Genomic DNA, 21,839 nt, shown 5'->3' with positions numbered 1-21,839 from the left:
TAAAAGAGTCTTAAAAGAAAAAAATAAAAACAACAACAAAAAAAATCAATGTAAGTTTATCATTTGAATTTAATAAGGATATGGTATGACATGGCAGATAAGGCAATTTAATAAAAGCCACAGTTCCCACATCCATCCACTTGCCGAGTTTCCATTTCACTGGCATGCAAGCTTGTCTCTCAAATGGCAGTTCAAAGAGATAAGCTCAACACTATTCACTTCTTTCTTGTTTCAGTTTTTTGCTGGTTTAGCGCTTTGAACCATCTCACCAGCTAAGCTGTGGTACTGGCATAAAAGAAGCAATGGGAAGCAGGCAGCTGTGGGTAGGAGGTATGGTGACTAAAACTGCCTTTTTCATCATCAGCAAGGTTTTAGATCAACATCGTAACATCAAACCACACCCTCAAGTGAGGGAATTTTATCAACAGATGACTTTCCCAGGACCTAGTAAAAAAGAGGTTACAACAATCAACATCACACAGCTAATAAAAGCCTTCAAAGTAAGAAAAACAGTTGTCAAAGGAATAGTTACAGCTGTTGAGCTCCTTGGGGGCATAAAATTTTTCTTCTCAGAGTAAAAACGAGATATATTTTTCCCTCTGTAGAGGAGAACCATCTAATGAGGCTATTGGTGAGAGCTGTTTATCAGCCACATAGGCCTGGCAGGCAACAGAGACTGTAAAGACTGTCAGCCTGCCATTCAAAAGATATTTTGACCAACAAACAGTTTTTCACTCAATTTCAACAATACAACAAGTTCTGTTAAATCAGAATAATTGTTTGAAGCACAAAAACTGATAAGTGTCCACTCTTCCTTTTCCTGAGCCAGTGAAAAATCAAACTTCTCATGCAGAAATACACAGAATTTGATAGTGAAGCAGAGAAGAGATTGCTGTATCACTCACATTTTAAACAGCCTCTTAAAAAGAATCAATATCTGGAATGGCCAGTTTGAGTTTCCCTTGTTCAAAAAATCCCATTAGAACGTGACAAGAATTCTAATTTTGTTTTTATCTTGTTTCAGTACACTTTCCTATCTCTGACAGGTTAAAATACATGAAGTTCCAACAGAAAAATGAAAGTTTTTCCAACTAAACATTCATATTTTATATTTAGCACTCTAAATACTGGATGAAATTAAAAGAACATTTTTCTCAGCACTAATTCTTAAGTCAGCTCATTAAAGTTGGGAGGCTCATGATTTATCTCTACAGACTTCTGGACTTTGATCATTAAGAGATGAAAAAATCCTGCAGCCCAGCAGTTGAATATTGTGCTGTCTTGTCCATCGTCTTGGTCACAGCAGTTTTGGTTCTTGTGAAACTAGGCAATGTAGAACAAGCCCCAGCACCACTCCCAGCTCTAAATAATATATATGACTAAAACAATCTATAACATGGAAGTCGTTATACATATTAAAAAACACACACACACACACACACATACACCTTAAAAATCCACCTTAAAGTCCACTAAAAAAGGCTTAGTAAACCATCCTAACATAGAGTACTAAGTAAATTAATGTACCGTCCTAGGTTCACTAGACAAGTTGTGTTTGAAAAAAAAAATCAAAACACTAGGCAGAGATTCAGTGAAAGCATTTTAACTCTGAGTAGGAATCCTTATAAACCCCAAAAATATAATAGACTCAATGTGACATCTTTGACTTTAGACCTTACCAGATAAGTACAGAAAAAAAAATATTAACTCCCTAAAGTAACCAGCAGGAAAAAGAAATCTTATTTTTTGTTTCTTGGCTGCATGAGTCGATACAGATTCTTAGAATCATAGATGACAAAAATGTATTTGCAACTCTATGGCCAAAGGAATACTTGGTTTGGAGAATCATAATTGAAGGGGGTGATGGTAAGACCATCACCACCACTAGAAAAGAATCATTCAGGGCGAGAAGTCCAAAGGCAACAGCAAAAGAATAAAAATCTTGCGAAAGTATTCCCAGCAATAAAGCATCAAACTGAACCCACAGCTTAATGAGTCAAAGCTTAGAGGCATGGGTTATGGGCAATATGGGGTACTAAAGTATCAGAGAAAGATACTTGCATTCGGATTTGTGTTGGTCAAACTGAAACAGCACCAAGCTCCATGCTGGCTGAACTAAGGGAATATCACATTGCACAGCCTCCAGTACCACCAGACTTTGCTTGCTTGCCTTCAGTACCCAAGCCAAGATCTACAGGATAGGTTAGGCTACATCCATATTGCTAAGGTATACCACAGTTGGCAAAGTAGGCAACTCCTCTTCACGCCTGCAAAAATGATTGATGCAGCCAAGTACTACATTCTTATTATCAAAGAGAAATAAAATGAACTAAAATCAACATTTTTTCTCCTCTCATAAATGTGAAGACAAATGTCAGATTCCACATACTACATGCTTTCAGTTAGATAGTGGCAAAGTCCTTATTTGGACAGGCACTTTACTTGCATACACCAGGTAGCTTAGACATTTACATGAGTCTTTTCTTCTGTGGACTAGTTATGAACATATGAACTCAGTACTAAACTCAATGTTCCTTTGGAAAAGCTCAGCTTTAATGACATCTACAGCAGCGAGAAGGCTTGTTTAATAAAATTCTGACATCTGGCACGAGGAGAGGAGGAGCACACCACTTCCCTACACTCCTCCGACACAAACAGAAGCCAAACTTGCTACAGTGGCAGTGATCTCAAACAAGTCTGTAGTCCTTCCTAACCACAGTGTTAACCTACAGCAAAAATCCTTGACTAAAAGAAAGCCTTTTTTGTGCTATGTAAGCATGTATAAACCACTGGATTTTGCTGGTGTTCCAATAGCTCAATCTTTGATCATTACTCCAGTTAAAAAAAACCCAAAACAATCCAAAATGTTCTCTAGTTTGGACTGCCCTTCTAAGTCTGAACCAAAATTGCAGCAATAAGGTTAGCCTAGCCATCAGTCATACTTTTACCAGAACAAATGTCAACACACTGAACTTTGCCTGCACCAGACCCTGCTTTGTTGTGCAAATAACTAAGCTGGTTATGCTCATATTTGCAAATTTAGCGGTTCCTCAGCACATCTGAGTATACTAGAATGTAACAATCTACACTATAAAAGTGGTATAACAACTCTTCTGCTCTCACACACTTCCCAGAAATGGGTCAGCAGATATACCAGGTACAGCTTTGAGCAGCAACCTGAAGCCGTCTTTGTAAGAGGGGCTTAGAGCACACTCTGCCACTCAACTTCAAAGCCAAAGGGGACATTCACCTTGTGCTTGCACAGATACAACCTTAGCATCTCAGATCTATTTCAGTTACCAGTGTTACCATGGTTTTTGGAATAGGTTAGTGAACCTTTCCTGAAAGTAATGATGAAGCTTAATCTGTTACACCTTCCATAACCTATTCCAGAGAGTCATACAAAATTTGCCAATAAGTCTAACTTTTCAACCACTCCTGTGTCCTAAATCATAATCTTAATCCCCATCCCAACCTTAATGAAAGCTCAGTAAAATTTATTTAATGCAGAGCATATCCTGGCATTAAAGGATGCAGAGACATACCAAGACCTTTAACCTACTTTACTCCAAACTATCTCTGGTCCCAATCTAAATCCCAATTTAATCACAACTCAGTTACCCATGTGTGAAGCAGCACAGACTGAAGAACTACCAGATATGTGGGCATACAGACCTCACCAAAGCCATGACCTTGCAGGATTTAGCTATATATCTGCCTTTTCAAGCCTTTTTTTCCCAGAACACTAATCCTACCCCTCAGGCTGAACAGTAACCTGGTAACCTCACTGTCAGCAAAATTAACAGTAAGGGACAGAACTTGACCAGAAGCATCCCTCAAACTATCCAAATGGGCTTTTTCCTACTCGGGTCATAACCCTATGTTTTGCCATATAGCATTAATTCAAATTCAGCTCAGTAACAGATCTACTCCTGTATCATTCAGTCCTGTTGGTACTAATCCATAGCCCAGTCACGTGTTCCTCATATAGCAGTCAGCAAGAAAATAAGATCTCCAACTTATCTTGTCTCAAAACTGTCTTGAAACATAACCTCAGCCAAAAGTATGGTCTAGTGACATTAAAATAAAAATAGGAAAGCTTTTTTTCCCCATTTTGCTAATTAATATGTCAGAACTCATAAAGAAAGACTCATCAGCTTTTCTCCAGCACTGCATCATCTGATAGAGCTGTGTCAGCAGAGATCTCATCAGACAGTCAATACATACTAAAAGTGTTCTAAGCAGTAAATCAGAACACACACACAAAAAAAAAAATCAGAAAAATACAAATAGCTGTAAGGAATTCACTACTGCATTTCAGTATTTGATATAAATCAGGTTATATTTAATGTACAACAGTCTTGTCTTTCCTTAAGAAGGGTCTCCTCCTATCTGTCCTCATTTTTCTAAAAAGCCAAGAGATTATGAAAAACTGAGTTGAAGTTTGACAATTTTCCATCTTGGTGAATTTTCAGAGATCGTCTCTGCTTTATGATAGAGGCACCACTTGTCTGCTTCTCATTCCAGAACTCTGGTCTTTTCCAGAAAGGGCCGAGTAGGCTGCATCAATACAGCACTTCAGTGCTTTTGCTAGTGGTATTGTGGAAAATATCTGCAGCATTACGAACATCTGTAAGCACTGTGGGAGCCTTCCATCCAGCAGGATGAGGGACAGGCCAGGTAGGAGAACCAGAACTCACATATGCATTTTTGTGAAATACAGGAACAAGTCTCCAGACATTTTTCCAGAAAACAAGTTTACAAGCTCAAGATGTGCCCAGACATGCTTCTAAAAATCAAATCTAATTTTCTGGGGGAAAAAAAAATGGAACTGCTGTTTGTGGGTATAATATATAAAAAGACAGAAGGATGGGGCTACAGCTACATATCCTTACAGTGTCTTGGTCTTGTGCAGAATTGTGATGATGCTTTTTGATATGAATACACGCTACTAACTCTGGCTGCTGCTCAGTAACATGTAATATGTGAGGGGGACAATAGCTATACCAAAAGCTGAGACTAAATGCTTGAAGAGCCACTGCCCCAGAAGGAACAGAAAGGATATTTCCCTAGAGAGAATTACTCAACTGTGTATTTCACATAACAAGTCATGTTGAAGGAGAGAAGAGATAATTGCGTTGATTGTTAGTAGGTGATAATTAATTCTGTGGAGAAATATGTTTAATTTCCTGAAGTTTGGAATAGGATGGAAGCTCTTTTCTGTAATGAGAAAAAACCCCTAGTGTTTTGCTCCCAGTACTGCAATGTCTCCCACAGCACGTTCTTAAAAAGGTATCTACAGGAAGGCAGCACAATAATGTTAAAATAAGAATTCTGTGATGTGATTGAATGCCTGTAAAATACTGTCGTGGTTTAGCCCAGCTAGCACAGCAGCACCACGACAGTCTCTCGCTTGGTGCCCCCATTCACTCCCATCCTCGTTAGGATGGCGGAGGCCCCAGCAAAATGGGAGTGAAAAGATAAGCAAGGTTGTGGATTGAGACAAGGGCAGGGAGGGCTCACTGCCAATTACAGTTCTGGGCAAAACAGACTCCAGTACTTGACTTAGAGAGGAAATTAGGAAAGTTTATTCTACAAGAAACAGAACAGAATAAAAGCAGAAAGGGAGTAGGATGATGAGAAAATTACAACCAGCACTTTAAGATCTCCCTCCCTCATTCCTCCTTTCTTCCCAGGCCCAGCTCACTGCTCCCGATATCTCTACCTCCTCCCCGCTCAATGGCTCAGGGGGGCAGGGAGTGGGGGATGTGGTCAGTCTCTCACAGATGGGTTCTGCCGCTTCTGTCTTCTCAGATGAGGATGACTCCTGTCATTCTTCCCCTGCTCCAACACGGGGTTCCTCCCCTGGAACACAGTCCTTAACGAACTTCTCTGGTGTGGGTTGCTCCCAGCAGCTGCGGCTTCTGCCGATACAGGATCCCTCACACGGGATGCAGTCCTTGGTGAATGTGTCTGGCGTGGATTCTTCACCACAGTTGCAGTTTCTGCAGTTACAGGGTCCCTCTCTCGCGACAAGGCCTCTTCTGGGCATAAGTTTAATGAGCTGCTTTGTCGTGGGTTCCTCCCCACAGTTACAGCTGTGGATATTGGGTCCCTCCTTCAGGACACGGCCTGCTCCGGCCACAGTGATAAAGGGTCCCTCCCTCGGGACATGGCCTGCTCTGGCCAAGAAGAAAATCACCGCCCCTGTCTTGGGGTCTGCAGTGAAGTGGTTGGGTCCCTCCCATGGGACACAGCCTCCTCCGGCCATAGTCACTGTCCCTGGTCTGGGGCCAGCTTTAGCAAAATATGAGTCTCTGCCCCTGATACAGGGTCATTATCAAAATGAGTCTGTACCGCTGATGCAGGGTCTTTAAAGAAATGAAAATAAATCTCAGCTTCACCAGGTCTCTCCATAGAATGCAGGGGAGTCTCTGCTCCAGCACACCTCCTCCTCTCCTTCATCACTGGCCTTGGAGTCTGCATGGTTGTTTCTCTCACCATTCCTACTCCTTGCACCACCACCAGCCAGAAGAAGAAGAAGGGGCAGAAGCAGAAAAAGATGGAGGAAGATGGAAGAAAGAAACCTCCTCTTCTGGCTTCTTCTTAAAAAGTGATCATGGAGGCGTCTAATTGGCTCAGCCTCAGAAGTGGGTCTGGCTCAGAGCTGGGGAGAGTTGCGAGCAACTTCTTACAGGAGCCATCTTTACAGCCCCTTCCCCCTTACCAGAAAAGGCTATCATGTCAAACCATGACAAATACATATATGTAGTAGGCGTCTGGAAGATCTCAGGTTGTAACACAAGAGGTGGAGGGTACAGAAGAGGTGGGCACGGGGTGGAGGGAGAGGAGGTGCTGGTGTTAGCAGATAAAGGCACATGGTGTAAACAAGGGGTTGGGATAAAGTATCATCCATGCTGAGTGAGTGGTGATCCTTGTCCCCTCAGTGGGGTGGGCTGAGAGATCCGTGTGGGCGGCCTGGTGGTGTTGCTGGTAGCAGCAACACATATATGATACATAATTCCAAAAAGCATGCATTAGAAAGAGATCAGAAAAAAAGAACACTATGCTCTTGGACAAATCTTCAAAATAAATATTTGAATGGAACAATGAGAAAGCTGAAACTGCAGCTTGATTTCTCATTATGAAGGGTTAGGAAATGGAATATAGAGAGGGAAGAAACATTTTTTCAACAGTAATTGAACAGTATTTAAAGTTGACAGATCCAAGAAAAATCATTTACACTCCAACCTTCTCAGAAGTTGGCTAGCTCCTTTTATTCTCAAGGAAGTAAAAAAAGCAAGAAATGCTAAAAAATGGTATTATAAAGCTTAATGTACTTACAACAGCTGATTGGCTGATTGATAAGAGTGAATTCCACTGATCTTTAGAAAAACTACATATGTTGCAATGTAGTATTTTCTCCATACAGGAAAACACTCAAGGGCAACACCTTTCGCTTCTTCAAGTTGTCACCACAATTTCTTTGAAGCTTTCACAGTCCCAAAACAAAAAGTTGAAAGATTTTTTTTCTCCCCAGAAGTGATAATGTTAAAAGACATATGAACTACTCCTGATTGTGAAAGAAAATCCAGTAAGTTCACAGGAAAGATGCCAGAAAAAAATTTAAAGAATTCATCTATGAAGTTCATGAGAAGGTCCTCAGATAAGGAAAATCCACACAAGAGAACTAAAGGAGGATACTCAGTTGCACAGAGAAGGGATACCATAAACAATCAGGAATCTCATAGTTGATCTTCCTTTACATAAATTCAGCTTTTCATTTCTTCCAAAGCAGTTGAAAAAGGCAACATGCAATCATGCTGCAAAAACGCAGCCTGAAACGTCAAGGTTTTCTAACATCATAAGAGATCGTGGAATAACTCGAGTTTTCTAGGAAGTTTAAGGTTTCTTATGTCAGCTTATCTGCAGCTCGTGAAAAATTACAATCTTATCTTACAATCTTATCTGGCAAGAACTACAAGTTGTACAGCACCATGACATGGATTGTGGAACTTATTAAATAAGTTCAGCAATGAGGGCAGTAGGGACTACTTTTGTTATTATAGCCTGAAAAGTTTAAATTATTTCTATTGCACATGCATAATGAAAGAAAAAGCTTCATATTTTTTTTTTAATTTAAATATCTAGCCTTTTTTTTTAGTGTTATCATCACGACTTCTGATAATGGAAGTGGAACTCAGAGGAATGAGAAAAAAAAAATATCTGTGTTTTTCAAAATGTATACTGTTGTATACATTTCATGTGTTATACAGATTCCAAAACTTCTAAGTCTTCACACTCCATAAGAAATGTTGCATTTGCCCTAATTTGAAAGGGCATTTTCTTCAGTTTATAAACACCTGCACTTAAAAATAAAATTACAGCTCTTCCTGCAATTGACTCAGCTATATACACTGTCTGGCAAAGAACAATCTCAAATTCAACATTGTACAACCTGGAGTTAGTGCATACAAAGCAATGCCTTAATTTGCAACTCCCTCAGTCACCACAGTTTCTGTAAGCTGACCTTATTTACTGCTCATACTACTTGAAAGTTGCTGACTTTTCCTCCAAAATAGGAGGACAGCTTACCCGATCTGTGTCCAGTCAACAAATCAACTTTGCTTTCCTCTGCCACTGGAGGAATAAAAGAAAAGACACAAAGATCAGAAAGTTATTTAAATTTACAAGCCTTTGAAACACTGTCAAATTATTTCAGACACATAGCATCTTAAATCTTTATAATAATTTGTAAAAAGCCTTTTTTTAACCTAATCCACCTGGGGTGCTTCAAAGTCTAAATGTCTGAATCAAAGCCCACAGAAAATAATAAAAGGACTACCAGCAGTCCTTGTGGGTTACAGATCAGAACCTCAGCACTTACTCAGTCAAAACTGAAGTGACAGAAGAACAATTGCATTTGTAAATAACTCATCTTGACAGACAATTCACAGGGCACAGGAAAGTTATAACATTTTCATACCAAACACCTCAACCGCAAAAACAATCCAGATGTGGAAATCTTCCCACCTGCAAGACATTTCACTGACCCACAGGATCCTTTGCAAATAATGAAGTCTCCCAAAACCAGATCTTTTGGAAGGCTTATGCTTTCTTCTGTGTTATAATTTATTTTATCCGTAAATCGTACCTTTGTAGTATTTCACATCATTTACAGAAAGAATTTTACAGTAGCAAGACTTTGCAGAAAGATTAGTGGAGGAGCAAATTCTTAATGTAACAAAAATTGTAATTTTTCTTCAGTAACTGTACTTCAGTTTATCATCATATATCTCAAGAAACTAATTAAAATACTCTCCTAGAGGGCTGAGGGGAAGAACCAATCATCATTTCTTAAAATGAATTCCAAGCAAAGAAATGGTGCTAAATGTAATGTTAGAGATGATAAAACAAGTACAGGAAATGAATGTAAGGGTTGAAAACTTATTCTTAACTCTGGGTGCCCAAACAGTACCTCATATTATGCCTTAAAACCTGATTTCTTTATATGGTAAAATAAACTGTCAAGTAATACAAAAAATACTATATGTGAGAACTTACATAAGGTTTGCGTAATGGTCACCATAAAAAGTTTACGTACAGGGTTATCTGCAGAGACAGAGGAATGTGCTATTTTCTGCTCAGCAAAGTGCTGTGCAGTAGTTGACATTTAGAAGTTTCTCTTAGGAAAATAATCACAGTAAATATTTTCTTCTATTGCCTCCACAATTCACTTTTAGGGAAGCTTTTCCCCCCCAAAAACAGCATCAGATTCACGACTAGCATTCAGAACTAGAATCACGAATGCACAACTGATCATTGTATCTCTTCTCCACCTTTGTTATATGATTGCCATCTGTAAAATTCGGACACAGTGTAGTTTTATTGTGGGACACAGATGCTAATAAAGACTAATATTGTTTGCAGCATTATGCAGAGATGCTGCAAAAAAAAATAGCAGTGAGATTAGTCAAAATTAGAAGTGCAACCAAAATTCAAGGCAGTCCTGTATTCCTTGCCTTTTGCCCTTCCTTCTAGGTTTTTCCAGTCCCTGGAAATAACTATTTAGCTCCATGCTACAATGCAAAAAGACTGGACAAGGATTTCCTATAAGGATAGTTCAAATGCCTTTTCCTCCTACCTCCCCCTAAATTTACCTCTAAGCAGAACAACTGTAGAAAACTTTAGTCCCAAACGTTAGTGTTTTGACAAGTTATGATTGTGTGAAAACAAGGGATTATAATGCAAACTGATTTGCAACCTTAATTATAGTAGTCACTAATGGCAACCACTATAATATATGATAATTTACTTAGAGTAGGTCATGTTGCAGTACATAGTAGCTTAAAAAAACTGATACTAAAAGAATAGACACCAAAGTTCCCAGCATTCTTTAAAAACTGTGTCAATGACTTGGCTTGCCTGAAACTAAGTTCTACATTATTAAAAGGGATAAATCCATTTAACTTAATCATACTCTACACATCAGCTTCACACACAAAAAAAAAAGATTTTAATACTGGAGGGAAAAAAGAAGACTAAAATGATTAGAAAATGAAAAATAATCTTACCAGAATACATGGTTAGCATTATGAGTTTAAGTACATACACAAAAATTACAGTTTTATATCAAAGTTTGACCAAAATAGATGTGTCCCTCAATGGTGTAATTTTCTATTACATTTAGGCAGTGACTTCCAGGCTGGTCATCTTTCATTAGACTCAACAAGAGTGGCACAGGCAAGTCCACTGGATAAGAACCCCACTCTTGTTTCCTCTGGGAACAGTGAGATGACAGAAAACAAGGAAAAGGCTAATGGGAGATAAATACATTGTATTTATCTGATAATAATCTGACATAAAATAAATACATTGTATTTATTTGATTCACCAGAAAGCTGTGCTGCCACTCAGTGGGACCTTGACTGGCTCGAGTTGGGCAGAGAGGAATCTCATGAGTTTCAACAAAGACAAGTGCAGAGTCCTGCATCTTGCAAGGAACAGCCCCATGCACCAGTACAGGCTGGGGATTGACCTGCTGGAGAGCAGCTCTGCAGAGAGAGATCTGGGAGTGTTGGTTGATAATAAACTGAACATGTGCCAGCAATGTGCCCTCTTGGCCAAGGCCAATGGCATCCTGGGATGAATCAAGAAAGGTTCTCCTCCTCCCCTTTTCTTCCCTGGTAAGGGCACATCTAGAATACTGTGTCCAGTTCTGGGCTGCCCAGTTTGAGAGACCTTCTTAAGAGGAAGGCTACAAAAAAGTGAATATCTCTTTTATGAGGAAAGGCTGCAAGACTTGGGGCTGTTTTGCCTGGAGAAGACAAGACTGAGGAGGGACCTTATGAACATTGATAAATACCTAAATGGTGGGTGTCAAGAGGATGGGGTAAGTCTTTTTTCTGTAGTGGCTAGTGACAAGCCAAAGGGTAACGGGCACAAGCTGGAGCACAGAAGTTCCACTTGAACATGAGGAGAAACTACTGTGAGGGAGAGGTAACCCTGGTACAGATTGCCCAGGGAGAGTGTGGAATTTCCTTATCAGGAGGTTTTCAGAACTCACCTGGATGTGTTCCTGTGTAACCTGAGGTGAACCTGTTTTAGCAGGGGGTTGGACTAGATGATCTCTTACAGACCCTTTCCAATCCCTACCATTCTGTGATTCTGTATGCCATTGTTGAAAATTTTGGAACTGAAGATTTCCTTCAGGAAACATATAAGATATCCTGATCCACAAAACAGCATTTGAAACATAAAATTCATGCTATCATTCAGTTATGACAAAAATAGTATTTCTCTGGCTATATTCCTTGGCTTTTGAAAAAAAAGGAAGAGATAAGTGTAAACTTCTACTAGTGTTGGCCTATCTTTGCAGAAAAGAATCTGAAAGATTTTTAAACAGAGAAACGATATTGTCTACTCTTAAGTAAAAAAAGTAATTCTAGTTATTTTTCTACTGCAATATGAAAAAGTAATTACATTGTAACTATGAAAAATTAACTCACAAGGATCATACTTGGGAATGTACAGTGCCAGGAGAACTGTTACTATTTTTATGAAGACATTGGAAATACCATATAGTCTTGAGATAAAATTGTTTGATACAAAACATTTTAAAAAAAATGAAACCACCTAATTTGGGAACTGCAAACATGAAACTAAAATATCTGGCTATGATCAATGCAAGCAAGTAAATACATTCACAAACAAGACAACTCCTTAGCTTGTAAATCAAACAAATACTTCATATTTTGAAATATCCCTAGAATCCCAGGGGATGTAAGTTCATTAAGTTATAAATGTTTGTCAGTATAAACCCTCCTAGGTCTTTTAAAGTAACATCTATAATTCAGGAACTGCATTTGCACCACAGAAACCAGTTATGTATTCACTGTTAGTACTCAAAGCAACAAGCAATTGTTGACATAAGTGACAGAAATTCTACAGCTATTTAATAAAAGCATGGACATTTGGGGGACTAGCAAGACCACAGTTTCTGAAGACAGAATATTACCTAAATCTTTCCAGCAATTAGCAAACAACTGATCTTTTGTTGAAAAAAACAAACCCAAACTACGACAATAACCACAACAAATGTTAAAAAAAACCCCAATCCTCTATTCCATGAATAATCAGATGTATTAGGAATTCCTATGGCAATATTCCAGAGTGTTGTTTTGCTTTGAAAAAATAAGTAATACTGTTCAGCAACAGTAAAAGCACCCCAAGAATTCATCCATGTCCTTCCACATAGTCTTTTGATTGCCATGTCTGTGCCCTACTCAAGATAACTAAGGTAGCCATTTTATTTGAATTACATATTTTAAATGCTTTGGCATACAACAAGGCTTCTGTACAGTCTCAAAGTTTGCATAAAAATACAGTCCAGGTTTACTTAAAGGTGAAACTACTTCCCATCTGTGGTTTAGAGAAGCACAAATCAATGCAGCTTCCAATTGTGATAACAAATTTTCCTTCTTTTGTCCAATTTAATCACTGTACCATTATATTATTTTTCACCCAAACAAGGAGTTACTACTACTTGCAAGACACAGCGTACTACTATGTAACTCCACCTCTTTTCTGAAGGATAAGTTTTGCTTGTTGACTAAGAGCTACTCAAAATATTGTAAACGTGAAAGTTACATGTATTTCTGCTGGACAAACTGACACGTACCTTTGAAGACCAGATGCAGTTCGGCACTCCGGAAAAAGGCAACCAAGGATTAAAATTAGAATTAATGAGAAATAATAAGAGACTGAAACATCCAAGAATTTCCTAGAAAACAAATTTCCCAGAAGCCAAATATAAAATTTATTATTATGTGTTAATCAGCTAACAAGGGCTTGTATTCCCAAACCACATACACGAATGATGCTTCCGTCCTTTTTAGAATTCATCTGTTTCTATAGTATAAACACATAAAAATAAAGCTACAAATTGGTCAGTGTTTTTTTCTGCCTTCATTATAACGAAGGCACTGCAACATCAGTTAATTTTAGTCAATGATGGTGCCAATGACATAATTCCCCTGACATTTTAATTTTGTTGATGAAGCATTTCTCCATCTAGGAGCAGCATAAATCACTCAGAGAAATTGTGTCAAATGTTGTCTCACAACCATCACTTTAGAAAATGCTTCTTGCTGTTCTAGGTTTGCCCTGTAGAACTGTGTACAAAGACCACAGGCTTTTATGCTAACATCCACAGGAGCAAATAAATGTATCTATTAGGAAGGGTGAACTTGCACTGTCTTAAAATATTTTACTTCAGTAATTTTCCATCTTTCTCTCTCTACCAACAGTGAAACCTCACATAAAGGTGTAATGGAAAAGGTCATGTTCGTTAATCAAATCATGAAAGAATAGTTGTGCGAGGAGCTGTTTAAAGTCATTGTAAAAGTCTTGTAAAACTTTAAACTTCCTACAAAGTGAACAGGTGCAGCTGGCTAAGATGCTTATAGGAGGTACAATAGGTTGTGCACAAGCTGATAAGAGCCAAGAGAAGAGTTCATGAACGGGCCACTAGAGGAAGACTACTGGCTTCATCCCAGTGACCACCCTACAACCACCAAGAGGTAGAAGACCCCCTAGTAAAAAGACGGGAAGAGTACACCAGGGAGAGATCCATCCGACTAATAAGGACTGTATAAAAGGACTGTGATACATTAATAATCCAACTGCATTAACAGATCAACTCACCTCAATGTACACCTAAGTAGTTAAGAAACTTCTGTCTCAATGATCCATTACCATTTTCTCAGCTCTATCACCATCACAGTTCACCAATGCTCCCAGCTTGCTCCACAGCAAGATTCCTGGAGTCTTAGAGGACTTCTACAAAATCAGTCCAAAAAGTTGATATTCCCTCCTGTCTACTTCTGCCTTTATGCCAGAGCTCAATTCCCCTCAATTGCATCAAGGCAGATTTAGTGGAAAACTGAGTAACAGTATTGACCTTGTTAAGAGCCTTTCTTTTCATACAATATAAATCTAATTCTAGCCTAATTTCAATTAATTTTGCAGTGTCTTTATCACTTAATAAATGATTTTGTTTCATTCCCTACTTACAGATCTTAACAGAAATTTGAAAGTAATTTAAAGAAAACTATGTTGTGTTCATTTCTAAAAATTTATTCTGCAGAGTACCCTCAGAAAATACACATCTAATCTGACAGTACTAGAAAGTTATTAATGACATAAGACAGAATAACTTAAAAGTATCTTTTGACCCTTGATCCCAATCATAGTCATAAGCAACACAGTTCTTCCCAAACCCATGATATTTTTGCTTTTGAAAAGTCTTTCTCTTCAAGAGATGAGTTGTTAAATTACTCTTCTAAGTCATTGATGTTGAAAAGTCTGTTAGAATTCCAGTCTATTTTCATTTCCTCATCAATATTCTGATGAACTTCACTTGCTCCTAAACACAGTTCTGAAGCTGGTTTGAACCCAAAGCAGCTCAACAACTGTGTTCCATACACAGAGCATAGTTAATTAAATAATTATTTTAAAATACCAAGCCACTTTTTGTCCCACTCATACCACAACTCTCACGAGTGACCTCCCAAAATGTATTCTTTTAATTGTATCTGAATCAAAACATTGCTTAAATTGAAAAGTAATGTCCATTAGCTCTGTCTGGTCCTCATTTATTAAGTTTTGTTATATTTATTTCAATATCCAAAATGATACTCAGAATAGGAATAATCTGGTTCAAAGCAAACCACGAAGCAGCTAATAACTAGTAGCATCTTGATTGCATTTTTCACATCCGTCTGGATGTGAGACACTGGTTTCTCTTCGCTTTATTTTAGAGGTATGAACTCTAATCAAATGCATCCCTTCACTAACAAAGAAATTAACATTTAGCTAAATATTGGCTTCCTTGAAGAACACCCCACACCATACATCTTGCACATTCACTTGCTAATTATTCCTAAACACATAAGTAAGTTGGCAGATATCTTTAATAAATACGCCTCAAAGCAAAGTGACTCCAAGTGTATCTAATGATGTTTTAGCAAATGATATTTCTCTCACATTTTAAATCAAGTAAAAGACATTTCCATTTCTTCAGGCTATAGATCTTAATCTATAGGGTTTTGCTTCTTATGGGGAAAGGAAGGGGAAATTGAGCACTACCTTGAGATAGTGGTCATGGGTTATTATACCAACATCCTCAAATATAAATCTACACAGTATTTTGCCTCAATTGATACAAACCAAAATTGCTATATACTCAGATGATTCAATTTCATGTTGCTTCAGGTTAAAACAAGCCACACTTTCACGTGTTTGAATACAATTCCCATGGCTCTAGTTTTTACAGTACATTTATGCATAGCCTAACGCACCCCTGTGCATAAAGATTTATGGAAAATAAGGGTGTTGGAGATAAATAATAAAACCATCTTCTTTCCTTTTCCTTAGAGCATTCTGTACCTTCCAATAAGACAATTTAAAAAAATCCACATTGCTATACATTCTCCACAGAAATTATCTCTTAAATACAGTTAATAGAACAAACATACATTACTGAAAATTAATTCTAATTTATTATTATATAGAAATTCTTCTCTCGACAACTGTGGCAATGTACAGGAAAATGTGTGTATACAGAAGGTTGTTAAAGGAAAGGGAAACTAATCTTTCGAATTATTTGTATAGAAGCCATTGATAATTTCTTCATTTTCAATCTGTGCCATTTGAAAAGAGTGCACCACTTAAGTGGGAAGGGACAACATAACATTTATTTCTATCATTTCTGATTTTGTTTTGCTTATTTTTAACACTATGCTGTAAGTACAAGTCCAAACTCAACATGTAGTCTAAAACTGGTCAGTAAATAACTGACACATACTTTTTTTGGACCCACACAAATTCTTGAAGTCAAAGCATGAAGAAAATGTTTTCTTTGCTAACATATCCAAAGACCATCATCCATAACAAAAAAACCCCTCCAAACCTAAAACTGGGTGGACGTGTCAGATGCTGAGCAGAAGAAAAGGGGTGGCTGTGCTCTTTTATCACCAATACTTCACAATAACAGACAACAAGGCAAAGAAAAGATATACCATAAGACATAGGATATGAACTCTATCCAGAAAGTGCTGTCCTTATCTCAACACAGAAGCAGGGAAGAAAATTAGGATTTATATAGCTGCTACAGAACTAATCTGTAACCTACTGCTCTGAATGAAGTTGTAAACTTTGAGAAGTCTTTGACCATTATGTAAATAATGGATACAAAAGCAAGGAACCACTCATGCTGTTTCCATACACTTTGCACAAAGACATCTGTATATTTTGAGGTAAGGTTTTGCTCATGTCTGCAAAACCAGAGAAATTATCACTATCAACTACACGTGCCTTTTTGGTGTTTGGGGTTTGTTTTCTTAATTTCTACAACAGTAACTCACACATGGCACTGATATTTATTTTTTCAAGTAGATTCAAGCACAAATGAACCCATCTGCAAATAAGTTGAGATCTTCAACTACACCAAATCCAGGCAAGGCTCCTTTTGGATTCCTGCTTCATGAATTTAGCAGCTCAGACTTGTGTCAGTATGACTCAAGACACACACATGACGGCATAGAGAACCCCCTGAAAAACCAGATGGTGGTGGTTTGTGCCCGCTGCTCCTGTCCAGGTGCCCAAACAACAATACAGAAATGCACCAACAATCAGGAAGCTAGAGAGTATCCGTCCTACTGGCAAGTAACCTACAGCTTTTGCTGCCTGCACCAAGTTCCTGTCACTACAAGATTTGTTCTGGAGTGTCAATGACAAATTGATGCAACCTGTTAGCAGTACTGAACACCTCTTTATCATCCACCCTTATTTCCTGATATTACTCACCAAGGATATTAATTTATAATTGCAGTAATTGTTATTTTGAAAATAGATATGACTGCAAAAGAGATTAAGCAGTCAAGGATTTTTGGGTTTAAAACGTGAAATGGAAAAGATAACTATCAATGTTAAATGGATTTCCACTGAGAATCCGTGTAATTATAGACTAGTCTTTGCTTAACAGATTTGCTTCTTGTGTACGTATCAACTCTCAAAGCCAGAAAGACTCTTACTATACTATTTCATCAGCTCCCTAATTTAATGAATTTACTATTTTCTCACAAGGTTTACAATCCATAGAAACAGCTGGATTCTCAGGTCTCTTGTGTTTCAAATTTTCTGTTATCTGCCTTTGACAATCCTTCTGATGATGACATTAAGTAAACCATGCCTTTCTGATCTTGTAATTAGGCAATGCACTATATATTTTTCAAGGTAGAATGTTTCATATTTGAACAGTAGTACAGATTTCATATTTATGCCCTGTATTACACAAATTCTGCTGTCTGCTGCTTTCACAATGTTCTTCTGGTCTAGAGACCAAACACCCAGGTGATTTCTAGACCTTCTAACCTGAAAGATCAGTTATGTCTTCCCAGATCTACAAAGACACCTGATTCAAACTCATCTTGGTTTAAAAAGAAAAAAAAATGCTTTTAAGTCACATTTTGTAAGATCTCAGAGCTTTACTTCTAGACTCCAATCCTGGGACTTTTTTGTTCATCACGTGGAGATTTATTTTGGAAGCATTTGCCAGAACTTAAGAACAAAAGAAAAGTAATAAGTGAATAGCATTTTATGACTACTGGAAAGCGTTTTTAGGTAAGGGCCACCTCTTCTTTGTTACCAAATCTGCTGCATAGTTCCTCTGTGGTGCTGAACAAATCTTTCTCAAAATCTCAACTCCAGGTCCGGAAGATAAAGACAGTAGCACTTCCCCCCTCCTCTCCCCCTCCTTTTTTTTTGTGGAGACAATGTGCTAAAACTGATAATGGGTACACAGCTGCAAGTTGGGATGAGAAGTTACTATGGGTCATGACTGTAGTTAAGTAACAAGCAAAATAGGAAAACAAACTAAAAAATAACTTTCTATCCCCAAAAATCCATTCTGGAGTGTGCATTGTATTAATGCCCTATTTGGAAACACAGTTTTATATACCAAATTCTTGGGATTTTATTTGCATTAGAAGCATTTTATACTGCAGTTACTTCACTTAATATTTTTATGTTTTTTTTCCTCTTTAATCAGAAAAAAACTGCTTAAAACATTTCAAAAGATGAAGTCAAACTTCACTGCTTGCTAGAGAACAACTGCAAAAGGTTCTAGCTTTCACCTTCCTCAGTTTCTTTATTTGCCAAACATGTTGCAAGCAGATTTACTTAAGTCTACTGTTATTTATATAACATAAGATGGGTGCCTTTCCTTTGTCGTCCCTTCAGTTCTTTAAATGACCATTTCAGGTAATATATTTACTTTCACATGACCATATTTGAGAAAGATAAAATATTAGTGCCTCCAGATGGACTGATTATTAACTCTTCTCCTTTTACTTTCATAACAGAAACATCTTTTTAAACAGCTATCTTCTCCAAGCAACAATTTTTGAAAGATCCTAATGATATCTTCAAACCCAATTTTTGTTTTATTTTTTAGCACTCAATTTTATTTTAGTTTTTAGCCACTATGATTATTGCTTTTGAGTGTCAAGAGTCGATTGTTTATTTGTATTTGAATCTCACAACACAAATGAACACAGACCACGACAAAAGGAAGTACAAGTTATCTGGTAGCTCTCCATATGCTCTCAAGCACACTCACGTTTGCCCAATTTAAATTGGTGCTTGCAAAGACTCTTTCTAGTGACTTGTGTGAGCTGTAAGTAAAACTTTCTAAAAGAAAACTCAGTAAAGTCGGAAGTTATTTTTTCTAGTAGACTACATAAACTATATGTTTTGTTTCAAGTCTGTAAACTCATTCCTTTGTTGCAATCATTTATATTCTATATGAAAATAACTTTTGCTATTGCTGTTTTGTGATATTTTTTAGACATATAAAATTTGCACAGTAATTCTTTCTGCTCATTTTTATAAACATCCTCTTTGCCTCAGCTAAGATTTCAATACAATGGATGGAAAGGCTTTTAAGAAAAAAACACACCGCACCACCAGCTTTCTTCCAGTTCAATAAAAAAGCTGCTTGCAATTAGATGCTACAGGAGGTTGACCATCACTGTAGTTTCTCTGCAGAACTTACTCCCCAATGCTTGTGTTTAAGAAACAGAGATGGTGCAGATGCGCTAAGGCTAAAAAGCTGACCTGTAAATCACCCCACTCCTCTTACCCAGATCCATGCTTTTTGAGGCTTTCAGATTAATTGATTCAGACTGCTTGGCTGGTGTCAAAGATCTGAAGCTGATGTGCTGATCTGTGAAATGCACTGCTGAATTTATGATAGGGCTGCAGGGGGAAAAAAAAGACATGTAAAATATTTAGGCACTGTCTCAAAACACAAGTGAATTAATTAAAGCATACACAAATATATGTTTCTTCCTCCAGCTGCTTACAACCATGCATTTTAAAATCACTTATTGATCCTCAACTTTCTTTTCTGAGACTTAACACTTCTGGTCACCTTTTTTTCATCATGGATGAAACTATAAATGTAAATGCTTAGTGACAATTGCTTTTAAGTAGTTTGTATTTTATTGAGCACTTGAGAATTTAATGCAATGTTCTCTTAATCTATGTAGACTTTAGTTTGCTTAGCATGTCATACATACCTGCCTGGTATGAAATTATGAAATTATGTTAGCAACATTCATTGTATGAAGAATTCAAGACATCCATAATAAAATATATCTACTTTTTGATACTATGTGCAACTAATCATTTAAATGTAGTTTTTAATCACATCCATGAACACAAGGACTGAAGTATGGCCAAGATTTTCGTTGAAATGCATACTTCCCTAGTATCATTGCAATAAAACAGTTGCATGACTATCAAAATCGAATACACATAAGTAAACTGTGTTCAACACAGCATCAGAAGTATGATAGGTTAAAACTATGTTGTGATTTGAATTCTGTGCCTGTTGACCAAACAAAGTGTATGCCATCAGGTACTTCAGCATGTTCCAAGCTTCTGTATTTACTAAGGAAGCTAAAGCTTGTAGCTGCCATCAAGCACACCAGCCTTTACAGAGAATATTCTTAAAACATCTGAAAAATCTACCTAATGCATTTACAACTGGTAAAGCGTCTATTAATTTTCCCCTAGACATTTCAATATTCAAACTTATTGAAGCTTTATATTGTAACCTCAAGAATGTCTTTTGCTGACATGCTGCACAAGAAGATGAAGATTCCTACAAACTTTATCTGGCTAGGAATTTAAAGCTTTAAGAGATTTCAGGCGCTGCATCTACACAAAGCACTCAAAGTATAGTTTTAAATTAACTTTTTTTTTTTTTTAATTGGGATTATGTATTGGGAGTTTGTTTTACTGAACACATGCTGGGTATTGTGAACAATGTATCATGAAATGAAATGAACAATTAAAAAAAAGGGTACAAATTTTTACAAAGTAAAAAGTGATCTTAAAATCAATAAGAACTACTATCATAACCCCTAATAAGCAATTAGGGCTATAACTACTAAGTACAGCCAAAGTCCAACCTATGATTATAATCTTCATTCAGCAGATCCTGACTGGGATGTGGTGGGAGAGGTGGAGGGGTTTCATTTTCATCTTTGTTGCGATCAGACGCTGGCAAATCTGAAATAAAACGTTAAAAGGAGTTTAAGCAGCATGAGGAAGTACATTATACCAGTTCACTCACCAATGACTGGACTGGAAGGCCTCAAGCAATCCTGAAGGGAGTCACAAATTATTCAAATCCCTAAACTAACTAAACTAGAATTAAAATCACATCAAGCAGAAAATGTATCCCTTGGGATTTCCTGAAGAGCTGATTTTCAGATTTGCATATGCATAATTGAAGATAAATATAGGGAAACTTTGTGCTTATAGTGAAGTTGAGTGTAAGGCACAAATCTCTTTACTCCATTTCAGTGGAGTTTCACATCTACAAAACCGTATCCTAACTGATTGTAGACTCATGCTTTCATTCCCTTTGATGGAGAGCATTTACCACCTTTCACGTACAGAAGAGAACTACATTCTCAGCAACGAGTTCACAAGAAGAGAAATTTCCATTATCCAATTGCAAAAAGAAGAAAGAGGCACTTCTAAATTACAGTCTTCATTTTCCTACCATTAAGGTAATTCCTTATTTATCTTTACAAAAGGCATTCATCTTATAACAGAAAATTACTTTTGGACCAAGAAAAAAATGAACTACTCAAACTTCTCAGTGGTTTGCTGAGCAAAAACACATACCTGCAGTATTTAACATGAATGTTGTGCCTGCTGTAGGCTAGTTCGTTATGGTTTTGGAAGTTCACTTCTGAATTTAA

At 37.4% G+C, this 21,839-nt stretch overlaps 1 protein-coding gene across 3 annotated transcripts in view; it reads right to left on the bottom strand.

Annotated features, from left to right (window-relative positions):
* Nucleotides 1–21,839, bottom strand: part of PARD3B (par-3 family cell polarity regulator beta) — a 407,820-nt gene that overhangs the window by 167,398 nt on the left and 218,583 nt on the right. For 2 of the 3 annotated variants that reach the window (XM_062004452.1, XM_062004454.1), the window contains exons 14-16: nt 21,039–21,138; nt 19,703–19,818; nt 8,596–8,640 (exon numbers count right to left, since the gene is read on the bottom strand). In XM_062004452.1, the coding sequence (XP_061860436.1) occupies nt 8,596–8,640; nt 19,703–19,818; nt 21,039–21,138 (261 nt within the window). The remainder of the gene's footprint in view (nt 1–8,595; nt 8,641–19,702; nt 19,819–21,038; nt 21,139–21,839) is intronic. The other variant, XM_062004453.1, reaches the window with a different exon arrangement.

This window comes from Colius striatus, chromosome 11 (assembly GCF_028858725.1).
Source record: "Colius striatus isolate bColStr4 chromosome 11, bColStr4.1.hap1, whole genome shotgun sequence".
NCBI classification, from domain to species: Eukaryota; Metazoa; Chordata; class Aves; order Coliiformes; family Coliidae; genus Colius; species Colius striatus.
This window is presented reverse-complemented; position numbering and strand designations above follow the sequence as displayed.